This window comes from Oreochromis niloticus, linkage group LG16, assembly GCF_001858045.2.
Source record: "Oreochromis niloticus isolate F11D_XX linkage group LG16, O_niloticus_UMD_NMBU, whole genome shotgun sequence".
NCBI classification, from domain to species: Eukaryota; Metazoa; Chordata; class Actinopteri; order Cichliformes; family Cichlidae; genus Oreochromis; species Oreochromis niloticus.
The window spans coordinates 18,837,662-18,850,507 of NC_031987.2; the positions used below are offsets into that span (position 1 = coordinate 18,837,662).

General features: G+C 40.5%; 1 protein-coding gene and 1 long non-coding RNA gene across 3 annotated transcripts in view; one reads left to right on the forward strand and one right to left on the reverse strand.

Moving 5' to 3' along the window:
• Positions 1–7,661: 7,661 nt before the first annotated feature.
• Positions 7,662–9,481, reverse strand: LOC102080890 (uncharacterized). Its single transcript, XR_267199.4, has 3 exons — positions 9,094–9,481; positions 8,851–8,966; positions 7,662–8,479 (listed from the first exon to the last, which is right to left on the reverse strand). It is a non-coding gene; the product is annotated as an uncharacterized LOC102080890 (long non-coding RNA).
• A 2,292-nt stretch (positions 9,482–11,773) lies between these two features.
• The window catches only part of LOC102080371 (uncharacterized), an 83,443-nt gene continuing 82,370 nt past the window's right edge, over positions 11,774–12,846 (forward strand). For both annotated transcript variants that reach the window (XM_019352614.2, XM_005459997.4), the window contains exon 1: positions 11,774–12,580. In XM_019352614.2, coding sequence (XP_019208159.1) covers positions 12,241–12,580 — 340 coding nt within the window. In that variant the 5' untranslated portion in view covers positions 11,774–12,240. The remainder of the gene's footprint in view (positions 12,581–12,846) is intronic.

Here is a 12,846-nt window from a genome sequence, read left to right on the forward strand (position 1 = left end):
AGTTGTTTTAATTTCAGAATTTGACTGATAATGTCATTTAATAGGTCGAACTGAGAAAGATATTGTTTTCCAGATTGCAAACAAACAAACAGAACATTTATAGTTAGGGGTAGGGTTATGAGGGCAGCATTAGGAGTGATAGATGGGTTGTAGATGCTCAACCTGTATGAGGCCCTTCTTATTTCCAGTTATGATGGACAGTCCACAGTGCTACAAACATGCTGCACTATTCAGATGCTTAGGCCACTAGAGGTCCCCCAAGCTGCAATTTCACCCTCAATGTGTATAGTATGTGTATAGGTAAAGACAGTATACAATGCTTAGAAATTAAAAATTAACCATAGGATATAAAAAAACTAAACTGGAATGTTGAGGAAACTTTAGCTTTTGTTTTTGTGGTAGTCAATTTAAAATCATCACCAACCTGTAGCGCAATTTACAAAGAGGTTAATCTGATAACTGACAACCAAACCTCTCCTAAAGAGGAGGATAATGGTAGCACTGTAAAAGGAAACGATTCTCCTTTCTAGCTAAAGTACAAAATCTAGAGGCCACTCATAGGGGTGGATTGGTGCTGGTGCCAGCATATTTTGGTCCCTCTGGCATTTTGAACATGCTTTTACCTTTTTTTTTCTTTTTACCTTCCAAGAGACTGTCTATTCCTGGCTGCTACACATATGGTCTTACAAGGATTGTCATTCGAGAAATCCCTGGATGAGCCTTTTGCAACACTTCAATGATTCAGTGATCACCTCCTGCTTAACTGTTGCCAGCCAGCCCTGCAACACCTGGATATCGCTTGATCTCTTCCACCTCAATGCTTTGTGCGATGTTTGATCCGTCTCGACATCACTGGATAGTTAGACAGTCGATCTAACAAAAACAGAGTCTCTGGGGGCATTGTAGCCTGACTGGGGAGCTCAGGGAGGGGGGAGGAGGTTGAAGGCATCTGCATTGGTATTTTTACTTCCTACCTTGTAAACTATGTAAACTACTGACAGCGTTAATGCCCAGTGCTACACACATGATGAAGCCAAGGATGGGATGCCTTAAGAGTTTCACTAATTAGACTCAGTAAGTGCTCATGGTCTGTAAAGACAGCGACAGGGCAGCCATACAGGTGCTGATGAAAAAGCTTAACACCAAAGACTACTGCTAATCCTTCCTTCTCTAGCTGTGAATGAATGGCCTTTTTCCACTGCTGTAAGCCTACGTGACACACACCCTACAGGCTTTTCTGCGCCTTTGTTCATGCAGTGTGAAAGAACTGCTTCTATGCCATAGAAGCCATATGGACAGGCATCGCTGGGCACGATAACATGTGATAACGTGTTCACTGGATCAAAATGTGGAATGCCTTCTCTTGAGCTTGGTACCACCTCCATGGACTGTCTTTGTGCAGTACCTCATAAAGGGGGATGAGCATGCTGGAGAGGTCAGGCAAAAACTTCATACGAACAAGGGGCACCGAGTTTTCTGCACTAACCTGATATTTCCCCGATATCGGCCAATTAGCTGGGAGATGCAATAAAATAAAAAAGGAAGCTTGTACTTCTCAAAGGGAAGAGAGCAAGACCCAACTCGTGGAGAGGACACGCACAAAGACTAAGCTTACTGGGGGGAACTTATGGACAAAGTGCACAAAAGAACATGCCTGAAAGTGTTCTTGGGTGGAGGCTTAAGGTTAGAAATACGTTTTTTGATAACATTTCTTTTTAACATGTATGCTCATAATAGAGTTGGTATACTCCTCATTAAAAGCATACAACTATTTATCCCATTGTGTGAAGGGGTAACTAAGAGTGATAGAAAGTGTTGAGTGTACAAGGTAAATTGCTATACTACAAAATCCCTGACTGGACCATAGTGTTCGTTGCCATGTGGAAGGACCCCAAAGAGAACAAATCAATGGGCATTATGTTTAAACCACAGAATCCCCACAATCAATAGCCATTCCCAATTAATTCCTGTTTTCATGTGTCTAATATATACTTTGAGTCTGCACACAGAGAGTCACTTCTCAGTGTGCAGACTGCCTGACACTGAGAACTCCACAGCTGTGCAAGCCGAATCTTTGACTGTCTGATAAAAAAAAAATTGTGTGAACTAGTAGATTGTCTCCTGAACTTCTCTCAGCAAAAAAGAAGGCAACAGCGACAACATCTTTGAAGCGCACGAAACATCTCTTTTACACAAATCCAGAGCGGGGACTGCCATTATACTAATAAGTGGTGGAAAAAGACAAGCTGCCTCTGTTGGATGAGCCGAGACAATAAGGAGAAAAAACTGAGACCAGTTCATATGGTGAAAAAAGGGCAAATCATAATCATCAATGGGTCATTAGTAGGGATGGGTATCGTTTAGGTTTTATCCGATACCGGTGCCAAACCGGTACTTTTGAAACAGTGCCGGTGCTTAAACGGTGCTCGAACCGGTGCTTAAAGATCGGAGAACACAAACTTTGTCCAAAAACCTCTTATGTTTATATTTTTAGCAGTCTCTTTTTTTCTGCAAAATGACAACCAAGTTAGCCTTTTCGGTTGATACAACATACCTTCTTACAACCGGTGCTTAAACAATGGCAAACACAAACTTTGTCCTAAAACCTCTCAAGTTTAGCTGTTTTTTTGGTAAAAAGAGAATAATGTTAGCCTTTTCTGCAGCTATAGGGCATATATGGTATCACTCTATCAAACAAGAAGACAGCCGCATGTAACTACGACGGTGTTTGCTAGTTCACCTTACATGCATTAATTTAATAACGTGGTTAGCCTACTCAATGTAAATTACACACAAACAACATGAAGCTACTCACGCAGAGAAGAACGGCTGCTGCTGCCATCATCATCCGTCATCATTTCTGCTACACTGGCAGGGCTAGGGGCCAGGACTCTACTCTTCGGGTTCTTGGGGGATGTTGCTAACTCCGGTCCGATAACAGGCACCACACCCACAGTAGATGTGCTTGGTGTGAGGTCTCGCAGCAAGCTATCAAATACGGTGCATTTCTCGGCTGTTAAAAAAACGCTATGTGTCGCCAGGTGTTTCATCAGATTCGAGGTGTTACCTCCTTTGACAGTATCACAGTATCAGCTTAAAGCACTTGTTGCAGGCTGCTGAGTTTGCATCTTTTGCTGTGAAGTACAGCCAGACTTTTGACCGCTTGGCCTTGGGCATTTTTAATCTGTAGCTCTGCTCTAAAAGAATGTACGTACCTGGCCCCGCCTACTATCCTTGGAAAGGTAAAATGATTGGCTAGAAGCCAAAGCGTATGACATCTTAAGAAAAAAAAAGCACCGAAATACAGCACCGAAATGTGGGCTCCTTTTCGGTCTGGTTACTACCGTTTATGTCAGAACCGGTGCCATATACCGGTACCCATCCCTAGTCATTAGCAGTAACACCACATGTAACATCTTAATATGATTCATTTGCCTTATATGAGCTAAAGATGCAGCACAGGGCAAGTCAGAGACAGGAAACCAAATCAACCTTATCAGGAGCATAATTAATAATAATAATAATTAATAATTAATACTAATTTATGCATTAAATACGGATTTACAGCAAACAACACTGAGAAAAAAGTTGAATCGCTTTTATAATTGTGAGATTCCTCCAAGTGAACGAACTCAGAGAAGTGATGCTTTACATTACAGGAACATGAAGCTATAATTGTGAGCAAACTGCAACTGCAATAAATATATAAAACTGGAGGTCAAATTAGTAAAATAATTCATCCTTAGAAGATGACATGGGTATTGACTGAATGTAGACCAATCAAGCAAATCTGATTTCATAACCGTCCATTTTGTTTGATTTGGATGGATTTTAGTAAAAGTAAATGTGTAGAAGTTACATGTGTCCAGAGTTGATGGCAGTGACCCACGTTTGTGTTGTGCATCCGGTTGTTTCTCTGTCTCAGAGTATTTTAGCAAGTGACGTCTTTCTGGGCAGATGAGGAGATGAGAAGATGGTTCAGTGGCGAACCTATTTGTGATCAACAGGTCAACACACAGAGATAGGGAGAGCCACAAAATGACCACCAGCAGGGTAGCAGAAGTGATGAAAACAGACCACAAGAAGGCAGAAATGCAAATCGAGCCAACCATGGTGCAACGTAACTGTTCTCCTTGTATTTATGGCTCTTTTATAGGGCGTTGATGATGGGCCATTAGATGATTATAAATGACAGATACAGAGTGAATGAGGACTAGGTTGACTCTAGGAAATAACCAAAAGGTCGTGTATGTAGATTCATTTCATTTCAGTACCAGATTGTAAAACAAGAGTTTTGCTTAATGCGTAAACCAAGGAAGGGGACATAGCGATTATCTTTTCATAGTGATTATCTTTAAAAAAAAATAAATCAATATTTGGTTCAAAAATGTCAAACGCATGAACGTATGAAGTAGTAATTTGGCCCATAGGCCTGGCAAAACATATTGTGCTAGCCAAGTCAAATTTGGTTCTGTGACTACACACAAGGGAGTAATTGTTTCATTGCTAGTCTCTGTAGCTACATTTGTGGCAATAATGTTGTGGATGCTGTCTTGTTCCTTGTTTTCTGTTTACAATGTAAGGAGGGTGATAGAGATTTCCCCTGCCTGAAAGGGAGACACAGCACAGGTTTAAGAGAGAAAGACCAATATCACACATGTGAAAGGTACCGGCTTTCAGCTGAATTATGAATTGGAAAGAAGAGATTTGTTAAAAATTTTTTTTTATCTTTAATATATGTATTCCTCATTATTTTATATTTCACAATTATCTCATAATTTTAATCACACATTTTATCTTTTACTTCTGTGGTGGAAGATTTCTTTTCTGATGTACCGATCACTTAAGCAATAGGGATATCGCTTTCTTACTTAGTTGCATGCATGCAGGATAGCACCACAAATGGACCTTATCACACATACACATGCACAGTGGGACCCTTGTGAGTTCATGGGAGACGTGAAGGAGATAGTGGGGCTCCATAACAAAGTGAGAAGTGGAGAGATGGATGAAGTCAGTCAATCAGGAAAGGCAGAGGATTAGGGAGGGCAGTGAGAGGATGCCCAAGAAATGTAGATGAAGTATACTGGTGCCGGTTTTGAAGAACAACGTTAATAAATAAAAAGCAGTGTGCAGTGAGGGGTGAAAAACTCCCCTCCTCTGGCTGCTGAGTGAAAAAAATGAGGTAAAATAAAAGTTTTCCCCTACAGGATGTTGTGAAGGAAGAGAAACAGCTGGTTGATGTGACACAGGAAGATGTTTTAGTGTAAGGCAGAAGCGTACAATCCACTGTGACAGCCCCTAAAGGAAGCAGGTAAAAGAATAACAAGAATTCAACAAAAGGCTTCTCTTCCTTTGGGATTGTGGCAATGCGATAAGAAGGCAAGACCCTGTTGAGTTTTTTGACTTTTAATTGCAATTCAGAATTTATCCACATATACTGTTTAAGAAGTCACAGCGCTGCAACCAAGGTGCACGGATCAAGACCTCCCCCTAGCTTCTTTGTTAGCAACAGTGCTGGGAAGGTTACTTGAAAAAAGTGATTAGTAATTCATCACTGATTACTTCTCCAAAAAAGCAATCCGTTACTTTACTGATGACTTATTTTCAAAAGTAATTAGTTACTTAGTTACTTTTAAAAACATGATGCACAACCTGAATAGGTAATAAAGCAATAGACCTTTCAGCCCAATTCTACTTTTCTGCATAATCCATCATATAAAATGTAATCAAGTGAAAGTGTCTTTTTAAAACTTGTTTTATTAGTTTCAATCTTTTAACTTAATGCACATTGCATCAAGCAAAAATTTATATAAACTGGTGAAAACTCGCCCTATGACAGCTGGGATAGGCTCCAGTGCCGACCGCGACCCTGAAAATGATAAGCGGAAGCGAATGGATGGATGGATGGTGAAAATGTATGTATTTTCAGCTGTTTAGCAGGAGTGGAGCAGGCGGAGGTTTTCCAGTGCCGCAGCAATCATGTCAGTGGGTGCATCTGGGCGTTTCTCTGTGAATTTCACATTCCTGTGGCAGCGTGCTTGGTACTTGCTCAGAGGTTTAGGGGGGGTGGTTGCTGTAAAAAAGGTTCTCTTCCCACACAGTGTACTGTTTTTGTCACTTTTTACAGAAACAAACTCAAAGTGAGGTCAGTACTTCCACATTTTAAACGCTGCACGGTCATACTCTCTCCCGCACTATATATTATCTATTGTTGATCTGCACAGATCTGTTACCACGAACGTTGCACATACTTACATCATTGTCATGAGACAGAGAGAGAGAGAGAGAGAGAGAGAGATCTAGATATATCTATATATCTATAGATAGATAGAGATACAGAGAGATATCTCTCTCTCTCTCTCTATATATATATATAACTATAGATAGAGATACAGAGAGATATCTCTCTCTCTCAGTTGGCTGCGGTCGTGAGGTCTCAGAATCTGCTCTGTGAGCAAAAGAGTGACAAGACTACGGAATTGAAGGTAAATAACATCATGGAAAAACTCGCAGCTATCCAACAGGAGATGGAGAGACCAGTGTCGGAGTGCTAAAAGAAACGGCTCGAAATTCTCATGAGTTGTTGGAAGAAAATCGCCAACATAATGCGGCTACCCCCCCGGTGCCAGCTGCGGGCTGAAGGCTGGAGCCGATCAAAACAATCCCATGCAAGGCCACCTGGGTTGGCTGGTAGACTGTTTACTTAGCCTGGCAGGGCAAAGGACACCGTCTCCGCTGAACTATGGACACGCACACACACTCTTACACTGATAAGCACACACTCATCCCCCTCCCTTTCTAAATGCCTTTGATGCTTGTTTCCTGCGGGGGAACACGGCGGGTCTGTGTGCCGCGCTGGAATGATAGCGCTGTGCAGGGGGGCTGCTGTGTTCGCTTTGGATTACTCCTCACCCCCCACCCAACACCGTGGCATGGCATGTCCTTCGTAATGTTGTGCTGTGGACATTCATGTGCTTTTTTGTGCCATTTCACTGTAGGGCAACCTGCATGTGATGAATAAAGCTTTGATCTCTCTCATATATATATGGCTGTGAGGGCTCGTTGCTAGTTCTGCTATTGACACTGCAGCAGCATGTTTGTTAATTTGACGTATTTTGCTGCCTTTATATTACTTTTCCCCTCTTTTCTGTCCTAGCTTTTTACCTCTACCATGTCACTTCTTTCTCCGCACTTAACACTGTTCTAAAGCTGCATGACATTGAAGGTAGGGGTTGTGCTAAGAGATTTGATTGTGCAATGCAGTATCGGTAATGAAAATGAACAAATAGGCCATTGTCAGTGTGTGTAGGTGCCAGTGCATGGCGGCCCTTCAATAGACCCATTGATCCAAAAGGGCATTGGCCCACTCATAGTCAGGGCTTGACCTCCCCAGAGCACAAAACAAAACAGAAAATAGAAAAAGAAGGTGTTGGAAAACTATTCCTGAAGAACAGACTGATATTTTCCAGTCATAATTACAGCAATGGTAAAAATAAAGCACACCCTATTTCAGTTTTAGATTTACTTTTAATATCAAGATAGAATTAAAAATCATTTGTTTCTTACCAGGTTTTCAAAATGAGGTATGTTCAACCTCAGATAAACAAAACATGACATATATACTGTATCATTACAGATTTAAAAAAAAAAAAAAAAAAAAAAAAAAAATCCAAAATATAAAAACAATCATATAGAAAACAAACAAAAACGTACATTTGATTATGCCGCTTGTAGAACCACTTGTCATAGTGGTTTCCTTGTATGACCATCAGTCTCTTAAAATGTGGAGGAATTTCACCCCATCCTCTGTATAAGGTTACTTCAGTTCACTGAAGTTTGCAGTGCTAGACAGTTTGTTTCTGTCTGAACAGCACACTGTTTTGGCAGCTGTGTTAACACTGGATGTAATGGTAGTTCAGTTGTACAGCTGCCCAGCTGTGAGTGGTGTGCGGATGTACGGCTCCTGAATGACTGGTTCCAGCTGTTGGAAGACCACCCCTGAGAGGGCCTAGGCCTGGAGAGCTGCCAGTGACAGAGCTTCACTTCCTTTACCTAAAGCCTTATCAGCTGCTCCTGTGACAGTCGCTGGCTGAGGTTCTCTGTAGTGAGGAAGGGGAGTGGGTAGGCGTAAGCTTCCGTTTCCTTAAACCCATAGTTTTCTCCTGTTTTTGGATAGGACAAGGAGGTCAGACTGTCTTTGTTTTGGTACTTTTTCTGAGGTTATGGGCATTGGAGCTTAGCTTTGTTTTCTTCATTATTTTGGCCTCAGCTCACCCCAAAGTGTTGGCACTCCTGTCTTGTTGCTTTCCCCACTACTTTGTAAATAAACGCCATGTAATGTCAAGTGATTGTCATTACATCACAATCGCGTGTCGCTTCTTGGGTCTGGGGGAAACCAAGTGCTGCATTGATGCTATTGTGGTGGCGTGCAGGAGGAAACCTGGTAAAGGTAACTACATGGTGTTGACAACACCACCTGGAGAGGGAGTTACACCCCAGGAGAGATTACAATTTCCAGTGCAAACGTTGTAACAGTTACAAAAGGCACACAGGCTCATTATTAACAAGCAGAGGCATGGCAAATACATTTCATAGAACAAAGTTCAGACAACTACCAATAATTAGCTGCAGAAAAGAAAATAGCAACTTAAGCAGGGCTGGCAATACTGAACCATTAATTAAGACACTTGATTAACAAACATTACTAAAAAGAACAAGGTTTGCTGCCACGATGCTGCCCTGGTTACAATAGCAGCTCAATAAAATAGTTAATCAAAAAGGTGGAGATCGGCACTTGGGGAGGCAACCTACAGGGAGGAGTGCCCAAGGGTGCCACCAATTACTCACCAGTGTAGTCTCTCTGCAATCCTCACTGCAACTTAAATGGTGCGTTATACTTGTTTCCCAGGGGGGGAAATTCCACCACAGATGGCTAGCCCCCACAACAAGCAACTGTATCTCCACTAAAGAAAAATAAAACTTATAAATTAACACACACACCCTTTAAAATACAACTGCTATTAAAAGCACGATTAAAATATAACAAACAGTTAACACTAAAACAGGGGACATGAATGTAATCTGCAATACCTAAAAACAGCCTGTGATCTTCACCACCTTCAACAGGAATGAATGCAAGGAACAGGCTATAGCTGCTCCTTATAACCCGGCTCTGATTAACAGCAAGGGAGGGGTGAATGTTCATGCGGCATTCAAAGACACCATGCAAAAACCATCTACCAAATCTAACCCACTACACTATGACCTGGCCCATAGACGGGTTGTGTGGCATTAATTTCATTTGGGTTGATGACTGGACCATGACAATGGTTCTTTTCTTTCTCAGCCATTCTGCTGTAGATGTAGCTGTTGGTGTTTTTGCGGTTTATCTGAGCACTTGACAGTCTCGTGTGTGTTTTAGAAAATCCACTACTTTGAAAGCTGGCAACTGTCCTGAATTTTTTCCATTGTGGAATGATGAACTTTAAATTGTTCAGAAATGACCTTATAACCCTTTCCTGATTGATGGGCAACAGCAATCAGTTTGCATCTGATTTATTTTTCTATAGTATATCCTAGCACAGGGGTGGGCAATCTCAGTCCACGAGGGCTGGTGTCCCTCGTTTTTTTTTAGAGGTTTTAGATGTGTCCTCGAACCAACACAGCTGATTTAAATGGCTAAATTAGCTCCTCAACATGTCCTGAAGTTCTCCAGAGGCCTGGTAACGAACTAATCATGTGATTCAGGTGTGTTAACCCAAGGTGAGATCTAAAACCTGCAGGGACACCGGCCCTCGTGGACTGAGATTGCCCACCCCTGTCCTTGCACATAAAACCTTAGAAGTAACAAAGGGTGTGCTTTCTTTTTTAAGGTGACTGTATATCCCACATACTTTTTGAGAGATGACTTTTTATAACAAGCTTAGACGAGGCAAAGTGTCAATACTGCAGGACTGCAGGAAAAAAGGCATGGTAAATCTCACCTACTTTATGCGACGTTATCTATGGTCTGTTGCTGTGGTATTGGTAAAAGTAGAACAGTGCAATACAGGGTGAGAAAAAAATACTTTACTGTGAACAGATGTCAGGGTGCACTCTCACAGAATCGTCTCCAACTTCAAAGACTGAACCAGCCAACCAAAAGAAGAAGAAAAGGCACTCACATGGCCACACACCATGATCGATTTCCTGTTTGCACACCATTTCTGTGGCATTGTGTAAGCATCAGGGCAAGGTCTTAATAGTATGCATGCATGTCCACTGTGCAGACATACATGCAAAGAAGCTGTACGCTATAATTAAGATGATTATTAGATATCAAATTTTCCTCATGTGACATTAAAGCTGATAAAGTTGTTGCGCAGAGATAAGGATTAAACAGCATATGACTCAATGGTAAGAATACATTATTCCTATTTAATCTGTACCACATTTAGTTTTGCACAGGATGTGAACTTTATAGTTCTTGTGAGCATTTTATTGCATTTTGTTACAATCATAGGGTACTTAAAGTTTACTGTTTTGGTACTGCACTCCAGTTTCTTGTAAATAAAAAGAAACTGTCAGCTGAAATGAGGTTGAACATTCTTCATGTATTTAGAAATTAGACTATTTTGTGTTTTGTGTGACCCTGTTTATTGTTGCTTCTATGCCCAGGACTTCCTTAATAACTACTTTTTGATACTTAGTGCAAATAAAATACTAATCGCAGACATTTACAGTTCAAATAAATTATCTTTTTTTTCAAGCTGGCATGGAAGACTTTTCAAGATATTGGGGAATCGACAGGACCTTGTTTCTAAAATGCTGCATCGTGTGTATGTTTTTACAAGCAGGTAAAATTCATTTACAGTTACTTTGACAATGAGTAGAACTTAGTGGAACAGTTTAGTAACTTGAGAATTTTTTTCCACTTTTTGCTTTTGTACTGGAAGCTACAACGAAAAAAATGTCTGAATAGTGAAAAAGAAGGTTATTTTTTATATCTGGATTTTTATTTGCTTGTATTTTTTTAAATTCAAATCTCAAGAATTAATCAAAACAAGGTTATGACTTTAACTTCTGTACTTTGTTTTTTGAGATGTTGGCTCTATTCTGCAACATGCCCGCCTTTTTACAAAGCTGTGTATTTGCCCCCTTCCTTATTTTTATTTTTTATTTTTTGTAAATTTGTCACAAAATACAGTTTTTAAATGATGATTTATATATTAGGGAAAGAAAGCTATCCAGATCTACCTGACCGTATGCAAAGAAGAAGTAATTCCCGCTAGACCCAAGAACTGCGATCAAGCATTTGCAGAAATTGGTGAGGCATCTTTCACATCTTTGTGGAGGAAATTTGTTCTTGGCCAGACATTCTCTCTGAGCATTTTCTTTTAGAGAGCAGAATTCACAGCCCCATTAATTATGGAAAGTCATTCAGGTCCTAAAGCAGCAAAGCAGCCCCACAATTGTCACACTACCACCACCATGTTTGACTGTTGGTATGATCCTTTTATGAAATGTTGTGTCAGGTTTACAGCATGTATTGGGACTCAAACCTTTCAAAAAGATCAACTTTTTTTCTCATCAGCCCACAGAAGTCTCAAAAGTCTCAGGGATAAACAGGATTTTTTTTGCCAAGTGTGAGATTAGCCTTCGTGGTTTTGTTTCTTGGAACCTTTGGAACTTTTTTTAATGGCCTCTTTTATAATTGTTGAATCATGAACACTGACCTTAACTGAGGAAAGTGAGGCCTGAAGTTCTTTAGATGTGGTTTCACACCTTTTGGTTTTTTTTTAGCCTCCTCATTGAGTCGTCAGTGTGCTCTTGGAGTAATGTTGGTACACTGGCCACTCTTGGGAAGGTTAATGTAGATTTATTTGTGGATATCGGCTCTCACTATGATTTGCTCGAGTCCCAAAGCCATACAAATTACTCTGTTACATACAGCCAGGTAGGTTTGGATAGCTTTCTTCTCAACAAATAAAATCACAGTTTGAAACTTTTACTTTTCTCACATGCATTCAATATTGATTAAGTCAGAAAAAGGATGAAAAAGCAGAGCTGGGATAGAGATGGGCTGCAAAGTGACTTGCAGAGAATAATAATAATGTTATAGTTGAAAATGTGTAGGAGCATCAGCTAACTAATATATATGTAATATATATGTATATATATATGTAATTGAAATAATAAGTAAATGAGGCCTATAATGTGATTTTTTTTGTCTTTTAAGAAGGGAACAGAATTTCCTGGATGGCTGGGAGCACAGTGACCCTGCACTGTAGCAATAACTCAATAAGCGACCTCCAACAACTGACATGGAGAAGGAATGGGACTCTTCTGTTTAGTTTCAGGTCACAGAAAACCTCAAACAACAGCTCTGTGACTTTAAGCAGTAATCGAAACATGTCAGACAGCAGAATAATACAGAATCATGCAGCTGCCATCCTGAATCTAAGCATGTCCACCTTAAAAAGCCAACTGTATGCACTAATCATAGAGAGAGCCCAGAAATATCACGAAGGAAACTACACTTGTGAAACGACCACAGACTCAGGAGTCTTCGAACAGAAATGGGAGCTTGTGATTACAGGTGAGTTTATCAAGTTTTGAAGCAAACAAAAACAAACAGACAAAAACAATACCTTACACACCCATCATGACTGAATACAGTGTGGGGGAGGGGGCAGAGGGTGGTGATGGTGGGACATGGTAAGAAGAAGAGGTCGGCAATAATTGCCTTTTTGAGCTTATCCTATTTTTTATCTTCTTTTTCAAATACAAGAGTGACTGCCCCCTTTTTTTCTAAAGATTACACCAGATTACCTGCAGTCTTTACAGAGCAGAGCTTTTACAGGA